The 27388-nt window shown below is 43.1% G+C and overlaps 1 protein-coding gene across 5 annotated transcripts in view; it reads right to left on the bottom strand.

Moving 5' to 3' along the window:
- Positions 1-3978: 3978 nt before the first annotated feature.
- Positions 3979-27388, bottom strand: part of ttc26 (tetratricopeptide repeat domain 26) — a 78910-nt gene continuing 55500 nt past the window's right edge. For 4 of the 5 annotated variants that reach the window (XM_041177771.1, XM_041177770.1, XM_041177772.1 and 1 more), the window contains 4 exons: positions 24115-24184; positions 22507-22613; positions 19958-20091; positions 3979-4375 (listed from right to left, as the gene is read on the bottom strand). In XM_041177771.1, coding sequence (XP_041033705.1) covers positions 4264-4375; positions 19958-20091; positions 22507-22613; positions 24115-24184 — 423 coding nt within the window. In that variant the 3' untranslated portion in view covers positions 3979-4263. Of the gene's footprint in view, positions 4376-19957; positions 20092-22506; positions 22614-24114; positions 24185-27388 lie in introns of those variants that run through there. The other variant, XR_005941745.1, reaches the window with a different exon arrangement.

Genomic DNA, 27388 nt, shown 5'->3' on the forward strand with positions numbered 1-27388 from the left:
ATTAATTAGTTCTTGCTTTTTCATGTAATGTATTTCTCCTGAATTCCATTGATCATCTTTTTATTATTTCCTGCTACTGTTCTATCTGTTTTTGGTTAATATTTTATTCCAGTTTATCACTCCTTGTTCCATTCTTAACCCCTTGAAATAAATAGTTTGCCAGACTAGTACTTATAATTTTTTCAAGCATTATCTTAAACATTACATTGTGATTGCTATTGCCTAGATGTTCCTTATCCATGATCAATCCATATCAATTCTGTTTCTATCTTATTAGTTAGTTCCCTATTTTCTACTGCCATTCTTATCTCTAATTACTACCCCCTTCTTTCTTATCGGTTCTAAATGTTAAACTTACAATATTTAACTTCCAATCCTGTTCTCCATATAACCATTTTTCAGGTGTCCTGACTACATCTTGTTCCTTGCTAGGAATTGTTGCCTCCAGTTCCTCTATTTTGCTTCAGATTATGTGCACATTGCTCTACAAGCATTTTAATTTATTTTTATTCACCAATTTCATCCCCAACAACTTCTGGTTCCATTCTGGGAATGGTAAGTCAGTTTCTTTTGCCATAGATGCTGCCCGACTTGTCAAGTGTTTCCAGCATTTCCAGCTTTTATTTCAGATTTCCAGCATCTGCAGTATTTTGCTTCTGTTTTATTGCAGTGACCCCTTGGCTGCAGCCAATTGGTAGGACTCTTTTTAAAATAAATCATTATCACAGCATTACTTCCAGGTTAAAACAACCACAAAAGATAGTTTTGTGCTTGTCAGGTCATTTGCCATACAAATAAAATGATTACATTTAGAAACAGCAAGTCTGGGATGTGGGCATTGCTGGCAATTACTGCCCATCCCTAGTTGGCCTGAGGTTGTGGTGACAGGCCTTCTTGAAGTGGCTTGCTAGTCCATTTCAGAGGACAGTTAATAGGCATTCACACTGGTGTGAGATTGGAGCTACATATAGGTCAGACTGAATAAGAACAGCAGGTTTACTTCTCTAAAGGACATTAACGAAGCAGCTGGGTTTCTAAAAGACAATTCAACAACTTCATGGTCACTAATATGAGTGGCTTTTAAAAAAAAATATCTGAATTCAAATTCTCAAAACAGGATTTGGACTCTTGTTCTCTCAATCATTATTCAAGGCCTCTATATTACTAGTTCAGTATTACCATACTTAAGTGAAAAGCGTATGGCTATAGGAGGGCACATCTCTCCGTCAATCACCACGTGACAAGGAAACACTGCAATTCTCAGTCCAGAAAAGGATTGAGAGTTATAGATATTATAAAACCGTTTGATTGACTGACTTCAAAAGGAGCTTACTGAGATCTTGGGGTAGGTTGGGAAAGGTCTATAAGTCATGAATTAGGCATGTTGTCACTGCACAAGGAACCTTCAAAAAGCAGCTCATGCCTCTTATTAGCCAAAGCACAGCTGGTAGGCTGGTAGCCAATGGGATGAGACATGGCATCAGGCCTAACTGGTTTACGCTGTCCATCATATAGATCATTATCTGATCGGGAGTTACATACCTCACTGACAGTTTGCATTTCAGTCCAAACTACCATTAACTAATAAATACATCTAGATGCAGAGAATTTACAGCACAGGCAGCCCGCTTGACTGACACTCAATCTACCTCCTCCATCACGGACACTAAGTGGCAGCAGTGTGTACCATTTACAAAATGCACTGCAGCGACTCACCGAGGCTCCTTCCACGGCACATTACCACTTAGAAGGACAAGGATAGCAGATGTATAGGAACACCACCACCTGCAAGTTTCCCTCCAAGCCACATGCCAAGATGACTTGAAACTGTGATTGGGTCAAAATCCTAGAACTTCCTACTTAACAGCACTGTGGGTGTATTTGCACCACAAGGACTGCAACAGTTCAACAAGGCAGCTCACCACCACCTTCTCAAGGGCAACTAGGGATGGGCAATAAATGATGGCCTAGCCAGTGACATCCACATCCCATGAACAAATAAAAAAAGCAGGCTGTATGGCCCAATATTCTAAACTGGTGTTTATTCTCCACACAAGCCTCATCCCACCATTCTTCATCTCACCCAGCCACTGCAGGCTTCTATTTTTTTCCCTCGTGTCCTTATCCAGCTTTCAGTTAAATGCTTCATTGAAAGCATATTGAAATCAACAGATAAAATAGGAATGTTGCATTGAACTCTCGCTGATATGTTTAACTGTTTTCAGAGATCAAAATAACAAAGCATTTCCAGATTCTTCTGGTTGTGTTTTGGAGCGCTATGCATGGTTATGTGCAATGTCAGTGTTCCTTCAGCAGCATTGGGAAAAATCAATTGAAAAGATTTTCAGCATCACTTGTCACCATTTTTTTATTATTAGGCATATGGTTGATCCAAGAACCGAAAGCTGACATTCAGACATATCTGGTCCAGGTGGCTTCTCACATCTCAGAACATTAGTCTTTTCCACACTAAGCAAGTTTGTTGGGCCGGGTGGAAAAAAAACCTACATCCTTTCAAATGAACATTTTAATCAATTATACCCTTGGGGCAAAGAGCACAAGAGAGAGAGAGAGAGAGAGTGGGGTGGGGGGAAGTAACTACTCTTTCATCCCACTGAGATCGAGCTGTGATGAGAATTTTTTTCTCTCAGAGGGCTGAGTATCTTTGGAACTCTTCCTCAAAAAGCAGTGGAAGCAGAGTCTTTTTAATATTTTTAAGGCAGAGTTAGATAGATTCTTGATTAACAAGGGAGAAAGGTTATCAGGGGTAGGCAGGAATGTGGAGTTGAGGTTACATTCAGATCAGCCATGATCTAATTGAATGGCGGAGCAGACTCAAGAGGCTGAGTGGCCTACTCCTGTTCCTAATTTATATATTCGACTGCAACTGCAAGAACAGTTACAGAATTCACTCTGAATGAAACATATCCATCTCCAGCAATAAAAAAAAATTGTATTAGGAATGCTTTATTTGCAAATTTTACAAATCTTTAAGTGTATTAATTATACAAGATATATGTAAAAACAAACACGGAAACATGAAACTAGTAACAGAACTTCAATGTCTCTAGAAAAGGTTGCTTTTCACCAGTAAATATTGTTCTAAACTGAAACTTTTGCGAAAATGCTCTCCTGGAGGTGCTGACAGGTGCCAGGTTATGGTTCCATGGGCACAGGACCTGGCACCTCATGCAAATAGTCATTCTTTACACACACATGCTCAATGGTGAATGGTGTGTCTCTGCATGTTATTACACCATTGGGTTGGGGGAATGGGTGTGTTTGGGGGGGGGGGGGTGCGGGGGGTGGGGGTGGGGTGGTTATGTAAGCCTGATCAGTTCTTATCAATATGCATTCATGCACACTTTCCAGTGCAGGACACTGGGTGGCAATTTGGAACATGCTGCCTGATTTTGCTCTCCTGCACTATTCCCCAACTCTTGAGTATCGACCTGCTTCCTGCTTCTGCTCTCTATCTGGAAGTCATTGGGCACAGCATGTGGGTTGCCTGATGTTTTGATAATTTCTTCTTGGTGGGAGGTGTCTGGCCGCTGCTTAGAGTTCCTCTGGCAGGAATTCCATGTGTGGGCAAGCTGTATCTGGTTTCCATATGGGGAGATCATTGCTGAGGGAAATGCTCTGCTGGTATGTTTGGTATTTAAAACATATTCTTGCTCATCACTGGTTTATAAACAAACAAACAAAGTCTCACGATAATACAGTCGCAGGACAGGACAGCAATGAGTACAGAAAAAATAAGAGTGTAGTTTTAAGTATAGTACTATTGTTGCATACTTGGGGGAGTTTCCACAGACGTTTAAGGGGATCTTGTAATGTATGAAGCACTTTTGCTCAAGAACTAGAACATTGCTCTAGTCCACATGACTTGCTGTTCTGCATCCTATTCATATGAATGGGTGTGGAGAATAATATAAAAGAATAATGCTTAGAGTGCAATATGATTTGACAGTGCAGATGTTGAAGTGTTTGAAACAATCTTTATTCCCCAACTGGGGCCAAGTAACAGGAATTTGGTCAAATGTGTGGTTTTAATTTTGGCAGGCAATTAACGACAGTTAGTGGGAGAGAAGCAAACGTTTTCCACGCAGCACTGCACTGCATCACCTCACATCACGAGAGCTCTTTGTCAGGGCTGTGCAATAACTACTCACATCAGTGAGAGAAACAGAAGCCTCCCACTGAAAACAGCAGCAGCTCCATACAGGCTATCAGCCTATTTACTGGTCCTTTTGCTCTGCAACTTTAGACAGCGACTCGATTGTCTTTAGCCCATTTCTTTAAGGTACGGATTATGTACTCAACCTGAGGATTCCCAGTATTCCGAAGGAGATGGAGAACTTCTCGCATAGTATCCCTAGAAAAGGTGCACAATAATTTAGTTAGGACTTTTGCATAAATCACCAGGGCCAGATGGATTGTATCCCAGGCTGTTGAAGGAAGCCAGGGAGGAAGTAGCAGATGCTCTGAGGGTCATCTTTCAATCCTCACTATATACAGGCGCGGTCCCAGAGCAGTGAAGATCTGTGAACGTTGTACCATTATTTAAAAAGTCAGCATGATTTTGTTAGGGGAAAGATCATGCCTTTGGAGGAAGTAATAAGGAGGATTGATGAAGGTGGTGCAGTGAATGTTGTCTACTTGGATTTCAGTAAGGCATTTGACAAGGTCCCACACGGCAGACTGGTCAGGAAAGTGAGATCTCATGGGATACAGGGCAAGGTGGCAGGTTGGATCCAACAATGACTTAGTGACAGGAAACAAAGGGTAATGGTCAATTTTGCAAATGGAAAACAGTTTCCAGTAGTGTTCCACAGGGCTCAGTGTTGAGGTCCTTGCTCTTTGGTGTATATATTAATGATTTAGACTTAAATGTAGGAGGCATGATTGGGAAATCTGCAGATGACACAAAAATTGGCCATGTACTTGATAGTGAAGAGGATAGCTGTTGACTCCAGAATGGTATCAATGGTGTGGTTGAGTGAGCAGAGAAGTGGCAAATGGAATTCAATTCGGAAGAGTGTGAGGTAATGCATTTGGGGAGGGCAAACAAAGCAAGGGAATACTCAGTAAATGGGAAGTTATAGAGAGGGGTTGAGGAAGTGGGAGACCTTGGAGTGCATGTCCACAGGTCCTTGAAGGTGGCAGGACAGGTGGGCAAGAAAGCATATGGAATGCTTTCCTTTATTGATTGAGGTATTGACTACAAAAGTGGGATGTAATGATGGAACTGTATAAACGCTGGTTAGGCTGCAGCTGGAATTTTGTGTAAAGTTTTGGTCACCACATTACAGGAAGGACATAGTTGCTCTGAAGAGGAGGTTTATAAGAATGTTGCCAGGGCTCAAAAATTGCAGCTATGAGGAGAGATTGTATAGGCTAGGGTTGTTTTCCTTAGAACAGAGGAGGCTAAGGGGTGACCTAATTGAAGTGTACAAAATTATGAGGGGCCTAGATGGGGTAGATAGGAAAGACTTGTTTCCTTTAGCTGAGGGGTCATTTACCAGCAGGCATAGATTTAAGGTGATTGGTAGAAAGATTAGAGGGGACATAGGAAGAACCTTTTCATCCAGAGGGTGGTGGGCGTCTGAAATTTACTGCCTAAGTTGGTGGTTGAGGCTGAAACACTCAACACATTTAAAAAGGTACTGGATCTGCATCTGAGTGCTGTGTCCTGCAAGGTTACAGACCAGGTGCTGGAAAGTGGGATTAAAATGAGCGGCTAGTTTCTTTTTTCTCTTTTTGGCTGGTGCAGACACGATGGGCTGAATGGCCTCTTTCTATGCCTAACTTTTCTATGGCTCATTAAAGGAACGCATGGCACCACCCCCACTGTTCCATACTAATTTCACACCCCTTTGGGTGGAGGGGTGCTGGCTAACCCTCCAAGATATCTGTGGTCATCTAATTCTGGTCCCTTGACCTTGGCCCCTCCACCAGTGGTAGCCATGCCTTCAGCTGCCTAGGCATTAAGCTCTGGAATTCTCTCCTTAAACTTCTCCATCTCTCTTTCTTCCTTCAAGATGCTCCTTTGACCATTTGCTCTAATATTACCTTATGTGACCATTTGCTCTAATATTACCTTATGTGACTTGGTGTCGAATTTTGCTTTATAATGCTCCTGTGAAGGTCCTTGGGATGTTTCATTGTGTTAAAGGCACTATACTGTTGCTGTTAGCGCTATGGCCCCATGGACATTGTCTGGTGCTTTGCCAAAATAGGTTTTATTGACATCTGAGGCAAGACAGCAAGCAGGCAAGCTGAATCCAATACTGTCCTCATCTGACTGCTACATGGACACTTGTCATTAGGAGTAAAATGGGAATCAGGAATGAAGCCTGGCTGATTGAACCTCCAGCCTGAAATGCTGAGATCAATTGTGGTGCCCTTTTGCTACCTTGATTGAAACCAGCTATGTCAACACAAAAATGTTGAATCACAGAATAATATAACACAAAAGGAGGCCATGCAGCAGAATATGCCTGGTGATGGTTCTTTGAAAGAGTTATCTTATTAGCTATTTTCCCACTGTTCTGTAAATTTTTCAAGTATTTAGTATTTTCAAGTATTCCTTTTCAAGTATTTAGCCTTTTGAAAGTGACTACTAATCTGCTACCAGCACCATTTCCGGCAGCATATTTCAGGTCATAAGTTGTTGCATGAAAAAAATCTCACCTCCCCTCTGTTACTTTTGCCAATTATTTGAGATCTGTGACCTCTGGTTCTAACCCTCCTGCCTGTTACTCCTCATTTACTCTATCAAACCCCCTTATCATTTTAAACAACTATGAATAATTTTTATTCTTTCACAGGGTATGGGCGTCGCTGGCTAGGCCAGCATTTGTTGCCCACCCCTAATTACCCTCAAGAAGCTGGTGGTGAGCCACCTTCTTGAGTCGCTCCAGTCCATGTGGTGTAGGCACACCCACAGTGCTCTTCGGAAGGGACTTTTCCTTAAATCACCTTAGCCTTCTGCTCCTAGATAAATAATTTCAGCTTCTCCAAGTCTCTCCATGTAACTGAAGTTGCTCAAAATAGAGACTAACCCTGATATTACTATGGTTTAAATGGCTCTGCCACTTCTTGGATTAATTCAACTGAGCTGTCAGCTAAACTACAATAAATCTCGGAAAATAAAAGCAAAATACTGCAGATGCTGGAAATTTGCAATAAAAACAAAAAATGCCGTAAAATACTCAGCAGGTCAGGCAGCATCTGTGGAGAGCAAGACAGAGCTGATGTTTTGAGTCTATATGACTTCTTCAGACATCTTGGGTGTCTGTGTGGATTTGTACGTTCTCCCTGTATCCACGTGTGTTTCTGCTGGGTGCTCTGGTTTCCTCTCATCATCCAAAGACGTGGTTAGGTGGATTGGCTATGGTTAAACTGCCCTTAGTGTGTGTGTGTGTCCTGTGATGGACTCGTGTCCTGTCCTGGGCCCATTGCCTGTCAGGATAGGCTCCAACTCCCTTCGACCCTGAATTGGATGAGGTGGTTCTGGAAAAGTAAGAGATAGAGAGTGGGAAGGCCTGCAAGCTAATCTCCCACTCCACTTACTCCCTGATCCAAGCTGTGTTGAGCAGGAGTCAGCAAGAACAGCTAATCCAGAAAAATGCATTCAGCCAAACAGAGGGACCAGCACTGAAGATCTGCTGGGCAAATCTTGTTGTCAGGTCTTCCCACTTTTAACATATATAAAAATGACAGACAGAGAAAGATCATTGATCAATCAAACTTGCCGCAAACTATGTACATATATGTGAATTAGGAGCTGGGCTAGGCCATTCGACCCCTCGAGCCTGTTCCACCATTTGATAAGATCATAGCTGATCTGATTATGGTCTCAACTCAACTTTCCTGTCTACTCTTTGACTCCCTTGTCAGTCAAGAATCTACAAAACTCAGCCTTAAAAATATTCATTGACCCTGCCTCCACTGCCCTCTAGGGAATAATTCCACAGATCAATGACCCTCAGAGAAAAAAAAAAATTTCCATCTAGTTCTAATCTAATTAACCCTAATCATGATGGTTGTGGCAAGCTGATGAAGCACTTCTTACTCTGCACATCTCGGTCCCAACCATCATAGCCATGTAACCTCCTGGGAGATGCAAAAATTAAAAACCCAGAAAAATCCAGGGTAGGAGGTAGTGGTGTAGTGGTATTGTCACTGGAATAGTAATCCTGAGACCCAGGATAATGTTCTGGGCACGGGGGTTTGAATCCCACCACGGCAGATGGTGAAATTTGAATTCAATAATAATCTGGAATTAAAAGTCTAACAATGACCATGAATTAATTGTCGTAAAAAACCCTAAAAAAGCACTAATGTCCTTTAGGGAAGGAAATCTGCCGTCCTTGTCTGGTCTGGCCAACATGTGACGTCAGATCCACAGCAATGTGGTTGACTCAAGCCACTCAGTTATATCAAACTGCTAAAAGTCTCAAAGGGATGCATCCGGCATTGACCGAGGCATTGCAAATTACAATGGCAAACTCAGCCCTGTTGACCTTGCGAAGTTCTCCGTACTAACATCTGGGGACTTGTGCCAAAATTGGGAGAGCTCTCTCACAGACTAGTCAAGCAACAGCCTGACAGTGTCTGTAAGGTACGATTCTGTGAGTATCACCATACCCGGAGTACGTCATGTCCCACCAGCAGGGTAGACCTAGCAGAGGTGGCAGCATAATGGTACACAGTCGGGAGGGAATTACGCTGGGAATCCTCACCATCGACTCTGGACCCCAAGTCGTCTCATGGCACCAGTTCAAGGCAAAGAAACTTTGCTGCTGAATACCATGTACCGCCCACCCACAGCTGATGATTCAGTACTCCATGTTGCACACCACTTGGAGTAAGCACTGAAGGTGGCAGGGCACAGAATGTACTCTGGACGGGGGACTTAAATGTCCATCACCAAGAGTGGCTCGGTAGCACCACTGCTGACCAAACTGGCTGAGTCCTAAAGGACACAACTGCTAGACTGGGATCTGCAACACGTGGTGAGGGAACCAACAAAGGGGAGAAACATACTTAACTTCATCCTCACCAACCTGCCTGCTGCAGATACATTTGTCCATGACAGTACCGGTAGGAGTGACTGCCACACAGTCCTTGTGGAGACGAAGTCCTGTCTGCACATTGAGAATACCCTCCCTCGTATTATGTGGCACTACCACTGTGCTAAATGGGACAGATTTCGAACAGATCTAGCATCTGGGCAACCATGAAGTGCTGTGGGCCATCAGCAGCAGCAGAATTGTACCATACCGCAATCTGTAATCTCATAGCTTAGCATATCCCCCACTCTATCATTACCACCAAGTGAGGGGATCAAACAAAAAATGCTGGAAAGACTCAGCAGGTCTGACAGCATCTGTGGACAGAAAGACAGAGTTAACGTTTCAAGTCTGTATGACTCTTCTTCAGAGCTGATTTCCAGCATCTGCAGTATTTTGCCTTTAACCAGGGGATCAACCCTGGATCAATGGAGATTGCAGCAGCAGCACCAAGGTATACCTAAAACTGAGATGTCAACCTGGTGGAGCTACAACACAGGGCTAATTGCGTGCCAAGCAGCATAAGCAGCAAGTGATAGACAGCTAAGCAACTGCACAACCAACAGATCAGGTCTAAGCTCTGCAGTCCTGCCACATCCAGTGAAAAATGGTGGTGGGCAATTAAACAACTCAATGCAGGAGGCGGCTCCACAAGTATCCTCATCCTCATTGATGGGGGTGTCCAGCACGTCAGTGCATAAGATAAGGTTGAAGCATTTACTACAATCTTCAGCCAGAAATGCCAAGTGGATGATCCATCTCTGCCTCCTCCAGAGGTCCCCAGCATCACAGATGTCAGACCAGCCAATTCGATTTACTCCACGTGATATCAAGAAATGGCTGAAGGCACTGGATACTGCAAAGCCTATGGGCCCTGACAATATTCTTGCAATAGTACTGAAGACTTGTGCTCTAGGGCTTGCCGCACCCCTAGCCAAACTGTTCCAGTACAGCTACAATGCTGGCATCTACCCAGCAATGTGAAAATTGCCCAGGTATGCCTGTACACAAAAAGCAGGATAAATCCAACCCACCCAGTTACCACCCCATCAGTCTACTCTTGAATCAGTAAAGTGATGGAAGGGATCATGAGCAGTGGTATCAAATGACACTTGCTTAGCAATAACCTGCTCACTGACATTCAGTTTGGGTTCTGGCATGGTCACTCAGCTCCTTACCTCATCTCAGCCATGGTTCAAACATGGACAAAAGAACTGAATTCCAGAGGTTACTGCCCTTGTCATCCTCAGTCAAAAGTGGCCTTGATGTCATCAAGGAGCCCTTGCAAAACTGGAATTAATGGGAATCAGCAGGTAATCTCTCCGCTGGTTGCAGCTGTGGTGGCCTCGGCAACTGCAGGGAGCCCATTTGGTGCTGGAAGGGTTAATGAGAAGTTGATTGTATGCCTCGGCTTAAGAGAAAAATACTGCAACCTTGAGATGAATACAATCTTGCCTGACCACAGTTACAGGATGAACCTTGAGACATTCCATTTTGTTTTTCTCAGGCCAAATGCAATCAGGGTTGTGATAAGCAACTGAGTAACCAAACATCTGTTGTGAGGAAAAGGGAAATTTACTGGAACGTGGATTGGTCAGTTAACTTATGCAAATATGCGGATAGGTTTGTTGCAAAACTTACTGATTGGCTTTAAAAATGCTTTTAACAAGTCTGCGTGTATTCTGCTACGAAACTGTACAGTAGCTCTCATTGTGCTGTCTCCCTTGTGCACAAGTAATAAATGGGGTTTCTACGTAATAAATGATGCATCAGTATGATTAATCCCTGACACAGTCATACCCAGCAGAAAGGAAGGTGGTTGTGGTTGTTTGAGGTCAGTCATCTTAGCTCCAGGGCATCACTGTAGGAGTTGCTCAGGGTAGTGTCCTAGCCCCAACCAGCTGCTTCATCAATGACCTTACTTTCACTGGGGATGCTCGCTGATGATTGCACAATGTTCAGCACCCTTCACAATTCCTCAAATGCTTCCTTTCGCAAATCCTCAAATACTGAAGCAGTCCATGTCGAAATGCAGCAAGAACTGAACAATATGCAGGCTTGGGCTGACAAGTGGCAAGTAACATTCACATCACACAAGTGCCAGGCAATGACCATCTCCAACAAGAGAGAATATAACCATCACCCCTTGACATTCAATGGCATTACCAGCACTGAATCTCCCACTGTCAACATCCTGGGGGTTACCATTGACCAGAAACTGAACTGCACTAGCCATATAAATATTGTGGCTACAAGAGCAGGTTAGAGTAACTCACCTCCTGATCCCCCAAAGCCTGTCCACAATCTACAAGGCACAAGTCAGGATTGTGATGGAATGCTCCCCAACTTGCCTGGATGAGTGCAGGTCCAACACTCAAGAAGATTGATACCGTCCAGGATAAAGCAGCCTGCTTGATTGGTGCCCCATCCACAAACATTCAGTCCCTCCACCACCAATGCACAGTAGCAGCAGTGTGTACCATCTACAAGTTGCATTGTGAGAATTCACTAAGGCTCCTTAGACAGCACCTTCCACACGCACGACCACTACTGTCTAGAAGGACTAGGCAGCAGATACATGGCAACACCACCACCTGGAAGTTCCCCTCCAAATCACTCACCATTCTGACTTGGAAATATATCACCGTTCCCTCGCTGGGTCAAAATCCTGGAATTCCCTCCCCAACAGCACTGTGGATGTACCTACGCCACGTGGACTGCAGCATTTCACCACCACCTTCTCAAGGGCAATTAGCGATGGGCAATAAATGCCAGCAAATGCCTAGCCAGCGAACTCGTTGAAGTAATAAAAAAAAGAGAAAAATAGAACTTTTGGAAAATTCCTTTCCCAGCTGCTCAGGCATTCAAGAAACACAGTAATGTACCATCAAACCACAAACCATGGTGTGCTGATGGCACAATGATATTGCTTGCATTCCTTTGGCCTGCCCCAGGGAAACAAGTTGTAGCCTGCACAACTGCTGAGAGGGAGATTCACTCACTGCTCTTAAATCAAACTCCCACCCAAATCATAGGATAATGAGGTCAGAGTATAAAGCAGCGCCAAGCCAAACTTAGATTAACTATCAGAAGGAGCACCTTCAGATAAAAGGATATAGATATGTGGTACAATCTGCCAAGTGGTAGTTAGCGCACAGGAGGGATGAGCTTCAATGGCTTAATGGGCTTTTTTCATTCTTCATCTTTGTTAGGAATTTAACTTTGAGATAGTTTTTCTTTTATACTGCACATTTCCAAATACAGTTGATTAAAGAAGATACAGAAAAGGAGCTCCGAAGAAGGGTCATACGGACTCGAAACGTTAACTCTGTTACTCTCTCCACAGATGCTGCCAGATCTGCTGAGCTTTTACAGCATTTTGTTTTTGTTTCAGATTTCCAGCATCTGCAGTATTTTGTTTTTATCTTATTTGATTAAAGAAGATAGTTGTAATGATCATTACTGGGCTCCTCCCAGATGTATAACTTCAGTTCTGCTTAAGGCACTGAGGTGGGCCTGCCATATGAAGCACAACAGCAACACATCACTTACTGTTATGAATTCAGCTGCAACACACTTTCAGCAAGATACCAAACCAGATGTTATCATTGCCGTTGATTTAAAAGACATAAAAAGCAATACAGTTAAGCAACGGGAGGCCAGTACAATGGAAGGTTCTTTATAAATATGGCTGTTCTGAAAAGATGATCAGTGTTATTTGTTTGTTTCATGATGGAATAATGGCCAGTGTGATGTCATTAGATGGCTTTCCTGTCACCATGGCACCAAACAAGGCTGTGTACTGGCTCCAGCTCTGTTTGCCGTGTACTTCTTGGCAATACTCCAGTACACTCAAAGATCTTAACGCAGGATTACTCATTCAATTCAGGACAAGGTGGCAGCCTCATCAACTTGCAAAAGCTCAAGGCTTGTACAAAGGTTACTGAACAGCTACTGAGCGAACTCTTGTTCATGGATGACTATGCTCTCATAGCACATGATCTGGAGGAATTCAGCTGCTCGTTGATTTTTTTGACCTAGCCTCAGAAGTCTTTGGCCTGAAAATATGGCTGAAGACGACAGAGATCATTTATCAATCTGCCCTAGCCAGGTACTCAAGGCCTCACAGTCGCTATCAACACGTACCTCTGTGCTATCTTGGGAGTATCCTCTCCAATAACATTTTGCCAGATGACAAAATCAACCATTGCCTGGCAAGAGCAAGCTCCGAGTTTGGCAGGCTCACTCACAGACTTTGGAAAGAGGATGGAGTTTGGCTGAGAACAAAGTGCAAAGTCTACCAGGCAGTGGTTCTTACATCATTTCTTTATGGATACGGGACTTAAGACAACCTACCGGAATCACATAAAGCAACTAAATAACATTCCATCTTCGCTGTCCGGGGTCTATTTGTAATATCAGCTGGCTTGACAAAATCCTTAACATTGGATGTTTTTGTAAAGTGCTGCATACCTGGCATCAAGAGCATGCTCATCAGAGTTCCACTTTGCTGGGTTGGCCATATGGTTTGCATGGGTGATTCCCGCATATGAAAGGCAGTACTCTACAGCCAGCTGAGCACAGGAATTTGCACTACAGGACGTCTCAACCTTGGACAAAGACAATTTTAAAGCCAACCTTAGAGCTTGCAATCTGGATCCCAACACATGGGAAAAAAGCAACCTTGGATGGATCCAAATGGAGAAGTGTCTGCCCATCAGACAATTTTGACATTTGAGGAGTACAGTGGTCCCATCCATCCTTGCAACACCAACTTCATATGTAGTATTTGTAATCAGTTATGCAAGTCGAGACTTGGTCTAATGTCACAAGACACAACATCATCTACGCTGTAAACCAGTCTTTTTATTGCTGAACACTCATCCATCGAAGTGACAGGAGAATCCAGCACCAACATGGACCAAAAAGCTGAACTCCAGAGGTGAGGTGAGAGTGACTGCCCTTGACATCAAGGCACATTTTGACTCAGTGTGGCATCAAGGAGCCCTAGTAAAATTTAAGTCGATGGGTATTGGGGGAAAACTCTCCACTGACTGGAGTCATATCTAACACAAAGGAAGATGGCTGTGGCTGTTGGAGGCTAATCATCGCAGCTCCAGGACATGGCTATACGAGTTCCTCAGGGCAGTGTCCTGGGTGCAACCATCTTCAGCTGCTTCATCAGTTACCTTCCCTCCATCACAAGGTCAGAAGTGGGGATGTTCGCTGGTGATGCAGTGCTCAGTTCCATTCACAAGTTCTCAGTTAATCCCACAGTCAATGTCTGCATACAGTTTTGGGCTGGCAAGTGACAAGTAACATTCGCATCACACAAATTTCAGGCAATGACCATCACCAACAAGAGAATATAACGACCCCCTCTTGACATTCAATCACCATCAATGAATCCCCCACCATCAACAACATCCTGGAGGTCACCATTGACCAGAAACTTAAGTGTAACAGCCATTAAAAAAATATGTGGTTGCAAGAGCAGGTCAGAGGTTGGGAATTTTGTGGCGACTTCTTAGCTCCTGAATACGCAAAGCCTGTCCACCATGTACAAGGTGCAAGTCAGAAATGTTATGCCTGGATGACTGCAGCTCTAACAATACTCAAAAAGCTTGACACCATTCAGAACAAAGCATCCTGCTTGATTCGCACCCCATCCACCATCTTAAACATTCACTCCATCCATCACTGATGGACAGTGGCAGCAGTGTGCACTACCTACAAGATCCACTGCAGCAACTTGCCAAGGATCCTTCAACAGAATCTTTCAAACCTGCAACCTCCACCACCTAGAAGAACAGGGGCTACAGGCACATGGGAACAACACCACCTTCAAGTTCCCCTCCAATTAAGACACCATACTGGCTTTGAAATATATCACTGTTCCTTCTCTGGTTCAAAATGCTGGGCCTTCCTCCCAAACAGCACCATGGGTATATCTACACCACAGAGACTGCTGCAGTTCAAGGCAGCAGCTCACCACCTTCTCAAGGGCAATTAGGAATGGGCAATAACTGCAGGACTTATTCGTGGGTGCTCCTGACAGATAATAAAAAAAAACACAAAGGGGATCCTGGGCTTAATGAATAGACACACACCATACACAAGCAAATAAATTGTAAACCTTTACAAGTCACCAGTTAGGGCTCAGCTGGAGTATAATGTCCAATTCTGGACAACACACTTTAGGAAGGAAGCCAAGGCCTTGAAAAAGTTCCAGACAGGAGTCTCTTCAGTTATGCAGAAAGACTAAAAAAGATGGGATTATTCTCCTCATAGCAAAGAAGGTTAATGGGAGATTTAATAGAGGGGTTCAAATTAATGAAGGATTTTAATAGAACTGGTAGGGAAAAACAGTTTCCATGGTAGGGGGGGTCAGAAGCCACTTTCTCAAGGGCAATTAAGAATGGGCAATAACTGCAGGACTTATTCGTGGGATGTGGGTGCTCCTGACGGATAATAAAGAAACTTAAGACAATTGGCAAAAGAAGGGGCAAAATGAAGAGGAATATTTTAACCTAGTAAGGTTGAAAGGTAGGTGGTGGCAGATTCAATCGTCATTCTCAGAAGGGAATTGGGCAGGTACTTTAAATCAGAGGAATACGGAACTTAGGAGCAGGAGTGGGCCATTCAGCCCTTTGAGCCTGCTCTGCCATTCATTAAGATCATTGTTGATCTGCTTTCCCGTCTGCCCTCCATAATCCTTGACTCTCTTGCCTATCACCTTGAGTAAATCTAATGTTCAAGCCTCCACTGTTTTCTGAGGAAGGAGAATTCCACAGACTAACAATCCTCAGAAAAAAAAAATTCTCCCATCTCTGTCTTAAAAGGGAAACCTCTTATTTTTAAGCTGCGTCCCCAAGGTCTAGTCTCCCCCACAAGAGGAAACACCTTCCTGGCATCCAGCCTATCAAGCCCCTCAGGATCGTATATATTTCAACAAGATCACCTCTCATTCTTCCAATTTCAATGGGTAATGGCCCAACCTGTTCAGCCTTTCTTCATAAGATAAGCCCTTCATCCCAGGTATGAGTCGAGTAAACCTTTTGGGAACTACTTCTAAGACAATTATATCCTTTTTCAAATAAGACCACCAAACTGTACACAGTATTCCAGGTGCGGTCTCATCAAGGCCCTTCACAGCTGCAGTAAAACTTCCTTAATTTTATATTCCATTCTCCTTGCAATAAAGGCCAACATTCCATTTGCCTTCCTAATCACTTTTTGTGATTCAGATACCAGGACGCCCAGATCCCTCTGTACCACCGAGTTCTGCAATCCTTCTCCATTTAAACAGTATACTACTTTATTATTCTTCCTACCAAAGTAGAAAAGTTCACATTTTCCCACATTAAACTCCATCTGAGAATTTTTTGCCCATCAACTTAACCTATCTATATCCCTTTGTAGACTCTTTACCTCTTCTTGACAACATAATTTCCTACCTATCTTGGTGTCATCAGCAAATTTAGCTACCATACATTCCGTCCTTTCATCCAAGTCATTGACATTGATTGAAAATAGTTGAGGCCTCAGCACCGATACCTGTCGCACTCCATTAGTTACAGCTTGCCAAACTGAAAAGACCCATTTATCTCTGCTCTCTGCTTCCTGTTAGCTAACCAATCCTTCCTGCTACCCTCTACACCATGAGCTCTTAGTTTGTGTAGTAGATTTTGATTTGGCCTCCTACGAAAAGCCTTTTGGAAATCCGGATACACCACATCCACAGGTTCCCCTTTATCTGCCCTGCTTGTTACATCCTCAAAGAACTCTATTACATTAGTTAAACATGATTTCCTTTTCATAAAACCATGCTGACTTTGCCTGACCCCATTATGATTTTCATAAAACATGATAAGCATCTCGCTATAACCTTCTTAACAGATACTGGCAATTTCCCTATGACACATGACCCGGCCAGAAATCAGGAAAGAAAATGTGTATATGTGTATATATCTACGTGAACCTGGCTATTTTATAAAATTATTTTTATTTTTAACATGGACAAGGGCTTTACCTTGACTAGCCATGACTCATGCCATAGGAATTTCTAACTTTCAGAAACCAGCAGGGACCTCGTTATCTTTAAAGAGGTGCTAATGCCCTCTGTGATGGCTGACAATCAAATACCAAAGAAATGCACCAACGCCCTTTTACATTTCTAAGGCAGAGATCTGACCAATGGAGACAGTGTGAAGGGCAAAAGAGAGCCTGACTCCTCTATTAAACAACTCAAGATTCCAGACCTGTCAAAATACATGTCCAACACCCAGGAGAAGTGGGAGTATGTCACATGATCTCTCCCAAGCTGCTAGAAACTGTAATATCGCTGTGTAGAAGTGAACCCAGGCAGTCTACCGTTTTATGATCTAACAGTTGCAGCAGAAAGAGCTTCGTCCAGGTCAAATGCCTGGCCCTCATCGACACTGTGAACTACTGGAACATTGGAACTTCTGTATCTGTGCCTTCAAGACTAAGTAATCTCTACGTGCCTTCTTCTAGCATGGAAGTCCTCACTTCTGGAAAGTTGAATTACTCTGCAATAGTTGCAGCCGGCTAAGCTCTGAAGGAATACGCCACTGGACTTTTGATTCTGGACTCACATGAAACCATAACTCTTATTTTTATCGTGGTCTTGCCCAAACCCCTTTCCCGCATTTTGGGTGTGTGTAAAATAAACCAACCCTCTTATTTGACCTTATCTCAAGTTTGCTGTAGGGTTATTAATGAAGGATTCGACGGCGCCAAACTGAAGGGTTGGGAAAAACACACCAACACTTATAAAAGTGGGAGGTGTGGGGGTGGAAACAGAAATCAAAAAACCTTTGTTTTCGGACTGGTAGAGAGAACAGAAATCAGGGCTGTTAAAATTAATCCCCTTCTGGTCCATAACACAGATGTTAGGATAACTGGCCCATAGTTTCTTGCTTTTCCTCCTTTCTTGGGTAAAGGTGTTAGTTATTTTCCAACCTGCTGGAAACCTTCCAGAATCTAAGGAATTTTAGAAAATTATAACCAATACTTCTACTATTTCTGCAGCCACTTCTTTTAAGGCCCTAGGATGCAGCCTTTAGGTCTAATAGTTTTCCCAGTACCTTTTTCCCAGTGATGGCGATTGTTTTAAGTTCCTCCCTCCCTTTCATCTCTTGATTTTCATGTATTTTTGGGAAGTTTTCCAAGACTTCTACAGTAAAGACAGACAAAATACCTGTTCAATGTTTCCGCCATTTCCTTGTTTTCCATTATTAATTCCCCAGACTCACTCTCCAGAAGACCAACACTCACTTTAGTTATTCTCTTCCTTTTTAAATACTTTTAGAAACTTTTACTATCTATTTTAATATTACTAGCTAGCTTTCTCTCATACCTTAATTTCTCCCACTTTATTTTTTAGTCAGTCTTTGCTTGTTCTTAAAATCTGTCCAATCTTCAGACCTGCCACTAATCTTCACAGAATTGTAGTGTTCCTTTCAATTTGATACGATGCTTCATTCGGCCAAGTTCCTTACTTAGCCACGGATGATCCATCCATCTCAAAGAGGTTTTCTTTCTCACCAAGATAAATCTTTGCTTAGCGCTATTAAATATTTCCTTATAAGTCTGCCACTGTATCTCTACTGTGTTATCTTTTAACCTAGTTTCCCAGTTCACTTTAGCCAACTCTGCATTCATACCCTTATAACTACTTTTATTTTAGGTTTAAAACACTGGTCTTAGAGCCACACCTCTCACCTTCAACCTGAACGTGAAATTCTATCATATTATGATCGCTGTCGCATCCGGTATCATTGCATGTTACCAGGTCCAGAATAGCCTGCTCCCTGGTTGGCACTAGAGCATACTGTTCTAAGAAATTGTCCTGAATACACCCTATGTACTCATTTTCACACACTAACTTTGCCAATCTGATTCGCCCAATCTACCTGTAAATTAAAGTTACCTATGAATAATCACCCTTCTTACACACCCCATTTATTTCTTCTTGTATACTCTGCCCTTCAGTGCAACTACTGTTAGGAGGCCTATAAACTACTACTACAAGAGATCTCTTAACTTTCCTATTTCTTATCACTACCTAAGCTGATTCTACATCTTGCTCTTTCGATATAAGATCATCTCTCATTACTGCACAAATGTCATCCTTAACTAATAGAGCTACCCCACCACATTTCCTAGCTTCCCATCTTTCCAAGTGTCAAACACTCTTCAAATATTCAGGTCCCAGCCTTCGTCACCTTGCAGCCACGTCTCCGTAAATGTCTATCAGTTCATATGGATTTTTTTCTATCTATGTTAACAATTCATCCATTTTGTTATGAATGCTGTGTGCATTCAGATGCAGTCTTTAACTCTTTTTACCATTTTTGCAATCTCTGATTTTATCTGCTGGAGCACTTTTAAGTTTGTACGCTCTGTCCCTTCCTACCACATCTGGTTATTATTATGCAAATCGCTATCCTGCTCTATTACTTTGTTGCCTTTCTTTTAAAAAAGGAGAAATTTGCAGGGCTAGAGGATTGGATTTGGACAGCTCATTCAAAGAGTTGGTACAGAGACAATGGATCAAATGGCCTCCTTCTGTGCTGGGTAATCTACGATACCTTGACAGGCAGCAAGAAATCAATGTATGCTGGAGGGTTTAAAATTCATTACAACCATTCAATTTTAAAATGGACAAATTGACAGGAAGACCTTGTTGGACATCATAGGATCAGCCTGGGTTTTAAAAACCTGCCAACCATTAATCTCATGGCAGGTATCTTCCTATAAAGCAATAAACTATTATTTCAGCTCTGTTAGCTTCTAAGACATGAATACTGTGACCGATGTATTTAAAATGGGTCTTGCATCCTGGAGATACGCACTTTGGTTCCCGTCCTGCTAAGATCATTTGGAAGATCCCAACGCACGCTCCACGTTTTCCTTCCCAATATTCCGGATTTGGATCCAGGCGCTCAAGCACGTCAAAAGCTTTTGCGGCATAGTAGAACTGCCCCATCTGAAAGGAAAAAGATGCAACAGCTGAAGTCTGGAGATTCACTATTTTTAATTCATTTTAACCAAATACACTTATTTTTGAAGCCCCATCACCTTAATGAAAGCGGCCAGGGTTGAAATGGTTTTTAAAAAATGATAAGGAGAAGGGAGACTTTGCATAGAATCCACAGCACAGAAACAGGCCATTCGGCCCAACTTGTCCATGCTGGTTTTATACTCCACATAAGCCTCATCCCAGTCTAATATCTTCTATGTGGTTGCAATTTCAATTGTGGTAGATTACTTCCCTTGACAAGTCAATGAAAATCCACACTAGGAAGTTCAGTTAGTTTTGCTGTTGGCAGTGGTCCCAGTGCCAAGGTTTGTCAGTGTTGCGTGATGGGACCCACCCTGTCCAATATGGATTGAAATGCACACCAAGAAATAATTAACATTTAAACAATTTGTAAAATGGAGAAGGATTAACTGAAGGGAATGTTGCTAGTTTAAGATACAGAGTCGTGTAACAGGAAAGAGAAGTGATCAGTCTTTGGAACATTATTCAATGTGATTTACATTGACTAGTGTTCTAATTGGGCTGCAAAGGGGACTTGTCAATAATTCAGTGTTTGTCTTTTGCTGCTAGAATCCTGTAGCAATTTACAGCTGTATACATGGAATTACAGAGAATCTACAGCATAGGATCAGGCCATTTGGCCCAAAGGTCTGTACCAGCGTTTACAATCTACATGAGCCTCTTCCCACTCTAATTCCCTCTTCTCACCCTGCCACCACCTATGCCACCTACCCCCCCACCCCGCCAACTCATAAGTTTGACTTGAGATACTGGGACTATTTTACTGAAGCAGAGAAAACCAGCAAGAGATTTGATAGAGATTTTAAAAATTATGAGTGGTTTTCATAGGTAAATAGGCAGCTGTGTCATCAGCTGATATGGATCGATGCATTGGTGCCATGTTTAAAGAGTTGCCATGCCCAGCACACTGCTTCAGACCAACTCTGCTATACCCTTTAGCCCAGCAAGAAGCCAGTGATCCTACAGACCAGCAAGAAGTCTGTGACCCTTTAGCCTATCAGTCCAGTCAAGAAATCTGTGACCCATCAGCCTGTAACCCTTCACACCAGCAATCCTCAGGACAACTCCTGAGGAAAGACGCTTTTGTTGGCATGGCAGAAGGAAGATCCTGGGTGGCCTCATGCTTCTAAAGGTGATGCCCTGCATGTGCTCCTCCATGCTCTTTGGGTAAGGCAGAAGGTTTACTTCCTCGGGGACAGACAGAGAAGATTTCCCTGCTTAACCAAGCAAACCTGGACAGAGGTGGCAGAGAAGGTCAGAAGCCATGTGGTTGTCAGGAGAACCTAGCCACAGTGCCACAAGCACATCAATGGCTTACTCAAAGTTGAGTACCAAACCTCAGTTCCCAGCGGGGTGGGAGGGGGCAGGAGGGCAGCAACTGGATATGTGTGAGGCAGGGCTTACTATGTAGTTGGCAATGTGTCGAGTCTGCAGTCACCCCTTGGAAAGTAATGGCTGCAGCTCTATCAAGGAGCACGAGCCTGGCACTATTGATCCTTGCAAGGTCACTGCAGAATGGCCTAAGGCAACAGGAATGCTAGTGGCCACAGAGGCAGCAACTAGGATGCAAGCCAAATAGGGAGTGTGTCTGCTCTTTGGGGTGACTAATATCACTATTCCTTGTTCCTGCAGAAGAAGGCAGCCCAAAACCCAAGGCCCCAGACTGCAGGGTCCTGATTCTTACAATCCTGACGCATGGAGGAAGCGGCTTTAGAGAATCTTGGCAGATGTTCGATCGTGGATGGTAAGGCACGGGGTGGGTGCTGGGCCAGCACGAGGGATGGTGCTGCTGTGTTTGTCACTGTACATACAATGATCTGAAGAGCATCAATTCTGTAGGTCCATGTCTGGAGGGGCAAAAACCATTGATCCTTCTGTTTTCTCATCCAAGTCAAACATGGGAACACAGAGCTGCTGTCTCTGGGGGGCATTTGCCCACCTCTAAGGAGGAAGTGGGATCTCAGAGGGTGCAGCATCACATCATTGCCCTGCAGTCACCAGCACTTCAGATGCTTACACCTTGGTGTGTATACATTTGAAAGTTTCTATCTAGCTTTGGTGACTCTGTGGCATGTGTGGTTATCATTTGAACATTCCAGAAACACCAGGTGTTCGTGGGCAAGGGGCTGTGGTAACAGTGTAGGCTGAATGTGAACCTTTATTTTGTTGGATGGCTGCAGTGGGTAAGCACTACCTATGAAAAGCATCTATAAGAGCAGCGTAAACACAAACAAATGTCAGAAACACTGGAAGTTTTGCAAAAGTAGATTTGAGCTGTTTGTTGCAGTTGGTGGAACCCTTTGAGCTTTAATCAATCCTCAAAGGGTTTGCCTCACTTACCTTGTAGCAATCATTAGCCAAGAGCTGCAGTAGGCTGAATGACTCTCCTGATGTCTCCATCTTCAGGTAGAGTTCCCACGCCAGACGTGGCTTCTTGTTCATGATATCTGTGAAGATGGAAAGAATTGTAGCAGCTTGTGAAGTGAAGTCAGCACCAGACCCACAAACAAACAAGGGAAATAGGGAAGCAGGGAATGGAATATGCAGTTTACTGCATAACTGAAATGGTCCTAATATTACAAAGACCTTCCTCCTGAGTTGGCCCAGGTGATTTAGGGAGTATTTAGGTTTTATACCACGTATACACAGAAGAACAAGAGATACATTTTCTTAGATCCCATTCAATCAACCGCTGTCACTTGATGCTTTCCCATTAGGGAAAAGAAAAGCTCAATTTTTTTTTTTGACATCCTGGGAGCATTTGCTACTAACCCACTATCAGAGAGCAGCTGAAGGCATCGATGGTCAGGCTGGAGCATCTGATTAGTAACCTTCCCTTTCGCTGGGAAAATATCTCAAGTGCTTGGCTTGTACTCTGTCTGCTGAATCAGAGACCAGAGGGGTCAGGGCCAAGATAGGTGATTGCAGCCAAAGGCAATGGTGGGCCTCTACAATTGACCTTAGGGTTTACCAGACTAGGGAAGGGAGGAAATCATAAACATCCAGCCTCCTGCTCTTGATGCAGTCGCTTCCTAGAAGTCCGGTACTGAGAGTGTGCTGTGGGCTTTAGGCAGTGTACCACTCGACTGTACACATGTTGGAAGAGTATCATACCACTTCATGTAGCTAGTGAAAAATATCATAGCAACAAAGCAACTGCTGAGATATCAACTGGATCCCCACAGAACCTACAATTTCAACAATATTAAAGGATGCATAGTCCTCAACAGCAGATCAACTGCACGGGCCGCATCAGTGGGCTTTATTCTAGTGCAGGATGCCTGTTAATGTTGAGTACATCTGATCTATTGGTCCAATCAGAAGCTGACCAAACAATAGATCACTGTTGGTAAATGAGGGCAAAAGCATCAACATTGGCTTCACTAATTGCAGCAATCTAAAAGCACCGAAATTGCTGTGAAGTATTGCTCTATTCAAACACTCACGGAACTTTGAAATAAAAACAAAAAATGGTGGAAATACTCAGCAGGTCAGGCAGCATCTGTGAGATAAACAGAGTTAACAATTCAAGTCAATGAGCAATGAAAGGTCAACTTTTAAAAAATTAATTTACAGGATGTGGGCGTCGCTGGCAAGGCCAGCATTTATTGCCCATCCCTAATTGCCTTTGAGAAGGTGGTGGGGACCTGAATTCTTGAACCACTCCAGTCCTTATGGTGTAGGTACACCCACAGTGCTGTTAGGGAGGGAGTTCTAGGATTTTGGCCCAGTGACAGTGAAGGAACAGCGATATATTTCCAAGTCAGGATGGTGAGTGGCTTGGAGGGAAACTTGCAGGACGTGGTGTTCCCATGTAGCTGCTGCCCTTGTCCTTCTCCACAGATGCTGCCTAACTTGCCGAGTATTTCTAGCACTTTTTGCTTTATTTCAGATTTTCAGTATCCACAGTATTTTGCTTTTGTAGTCATAGAGCTTTGTTTAACTCACAGCAACGGGCCAGCCAGCTGAGATAAATGTAGTCATTCTTCAGCTTCTCACTCTGAATCAGCTGGAAAACCTGAGGAGTAATAAAAAAAAGGTCAAAGTTTAGAAGAAGAGGATGATAAATTGGTTAACATACTGAGCCACGCATATCAAAAATGTTCCAGGGTCAGGTGGTGACCTGGGTGAGCCATAAAATGCAGGACGTGGCAGCATGTAGATTCACACTTGGACTCACTGTGCCCATTCTAAGGAGGCGACAGTGGTAGCGAGAACTAAGGTTACCACATCTGATCATTATCCCATGATTCCTTCTGGAAGTGCATGTGTGTGAACATCAGAGTTCAGCTGTGATTTGCTTCATGGTCGACAAACCTAACGCTTATAATGAAGAATGGCCAGCCAAGAAAAATGTTGAAAGGAAGAATGACATGTGCTGACCCAAAGCGAGGAGATGAAAGAAAAACATAACTTCTTCAGCTAATTACCGAAGGTCAAACAACCTCCAGTTACTTCAATTCAGCACAAGAACAAAATGCAACTGGAAAAGTGATTGCGTAAAGTCAGTTTTAACACTTTAATTAAACAAAGGGTTGAGCATAAACCTACAGTTCTCCGTAAGGAACCTACATTGATTGGGGTCTGAATCTTCTATGAATTAGTTTATTTAATAGTGGTAAGGGACTTTCTGAAACCAGGGCTCCTAAGTGATCATTGCCAACAACAATTTTAAATTTGAGAAATCCAGGCAAAGGCTCAATGCCCGCAATGCAGGACATCAACAAGGTTCAAAAAGAGGAAGGCAGAAAATGCACTCAATTGGTAACAGTGATGAGAAGAGGTCATGCTTGGGGTTTAAAAACTGGTAGGCGGTTGGAGCAAGGGAAGAGAGGAACTCGAGTTTTCAAGCCTTGAGGGGGAAGAAATGAGTTAAGAGTAAGGAAACAGAACAATGAGGAACAATTTTAACACAGGGAGGAGGAGCCGAAGCATGAATTTGAACACAGAAGTCCAGAGGTGCACTGACAGCGATATTGTGATTAAATAGAGAGCTTGATGGGTAGACGCAAGAGAAGCATCTGCTAATAGATGGCAATTTTGTTTCTGTACCTTAGCCTGGAATGTGTGCTTTGGGGATGGGGTTAAAAAACCCTTCAACGATATGGGAACCGGATTCAAGTCTTGATTGCAGGGAGTTTTTCCATTTCTAAATTTCACAGAATTGTGGCAGCACAGGTTGTATGTTGAAGAGTGCAGCTGGGCTGTATCATACAGCTAGTCCTCCAACTAATAAATAAGTTGAATGCTGGGAGCTGGCACGAGATCGATTTACATTTGGCCAAATAGACTAAATGTGAACAGGCAGCTCCCTATGATATTGTGGGAGCAAGCTCCAGCTTGTAAACATTATATTCTAGATGAATGGGAGCCTTAAATACCTGATTAATGAGATGCCAATCAGTACAACAGAAACTCCTAAATGTTTCAGGTGGCTGAAGGAGGAATTTACAATAAAGCTGATTTAAACCGTGTGATTTGTTTATTAATGTATCTGAATACTTCACAATTGTATGCAAGAGTCCTTCACAGAAATTCTGTGGAACAAAAGCTGGACATACAAAAAGTCCAGATTTATATTCCTGCTTATGTATTAAGATCACTACAATTAATACAGACAGTGAAGACACCACCAACAATATCTTTCAGGATTAAGGAACCAAGGCAGGCAGATGCAGTTGAGAAAAAGAACAGCCAAAATCTAATTGAATGGTGGGATAGATTTAGGGGGGGGGGGTGCTGAATAGCCTCCACCTATTCCTATTAAAAAAAACCCATCAGACCGACACACACTCGCCACCGTCTCCCCAGTTCTTTGAATTCCATCCAATACATCCGCCCTCTTTCTAAAAGGCAAAACAAAATCTGTAGCCAAATCAGGAGTCTTCTGCCAAATATTTCTTTCTAAACCTGCATGTATGTGAAGATAAGCTGCAGGAGGTTTTCCAGCACTAGACATTTAACAGGACCATGCACAGATCTATGGGATCTGCACTACTGACTTGATCCCGGTCTGGTCTTGACTGGGCAGAATGTGGTCACTTGACTTTCCTAACAATTCACAACTAACCATGTGCACTTCTGCAATTTGGCTAGTTATCCATCACAGGATGATCCAGCACAGGACAGCAACTGGCGATCTGGCAACCTGCTTCCTGTAATTCAGAGGTTAGCTCTGTTATCACAATGATATCAGAACCTTGTGTGCAGCACGATGGAAATGTTTCAATCAGATATCTGCGCAGTGCTGTCCCACAGCCAAGATAAAATTTATTTTAAATGCAAATTTTCAGAAACATGCATGCAATTTATTATAAAGCACATAGCGGCTGGATATAACAAATTTAGAGATACACTAGTGAAAGGGGCAAGGGGTAGATGTACCAGTGCGGAGATATTTGCACCAAGTGCCATTCACCTGTCACACTTGTGCTCGCTGACCTACATTCCTGTAAAGCAACGCCTTGATTTTGAAATTTTTATCCTTGTTTTCATATCCCCCCATGGCCTCATCCCTCTCCATCTCTGTAACTTCCTCTACCACAACCCTCAGGTATCTTTGCTCCTCTAATTCTGGCCTCTTGAGAATCCCTGATATTAACTGCTTCACCATTGGCGGCTATACCTAAGCAGCCTAGGCCCTAAACTCTGGAATCTCATCCTTAACCTTTCCATCTCTCTTTGTTCTATTAAGAACTCCTTAAAACCTACTTCCTTGACCAAGTTTTGGCCATCTGCCCTAGTGTTGCCTTAAGAGGTTCAGTGTCAAATTTTACTTTCTAACATTCCTATGAAGCACTTTAGGTTATTTTATTATGTTAAAGGTGCCGTATAAATACAAGTTACTGTTGTTGTACATTGGTGATGGGTTCTTAGACCAAGACTTTGGCATGGGTTTAGCCACCTGCTCTAATATCCCCCTTTCTGGCTCGGTGTCAATTACTCTCTGACATACGCTCCTGTAAAGTACCTTGGAATGTTTTACCACTTTAAAGGTGTTATAGAAATGCAAGCTGGTGCTAGGGGTTAAGAACATAAAAACATTCTAATTTGGTAATATGTTGATATGGTGGCCAGGGTGTAGACATGAACCAACACAGTTGCATATGAATGGGGTGTTGTTAAATCAATTTACCGATATAATGGTATTGCAGTAGGCTGATATACTAGTCTGTTGATACATTACTCTGGGGAGGGGCCAGGCCCCAAAACTGCATTGCGC

This window comes from Carcharodon carcharias, chromosome 31 (assembly GCF_017639515.1).
Source record: "Carcharodon carcharias isolate sCarCar2 chromosome 31, sCarCar2.pri, whole genome shotgun sequence".
Lineage (NCBI taxonomy): Eukaryota > Metazoa > Chordata > Chondrichthyes > Lamniformes > Lamnidae > Carcharodon > Carcharodon carcharias.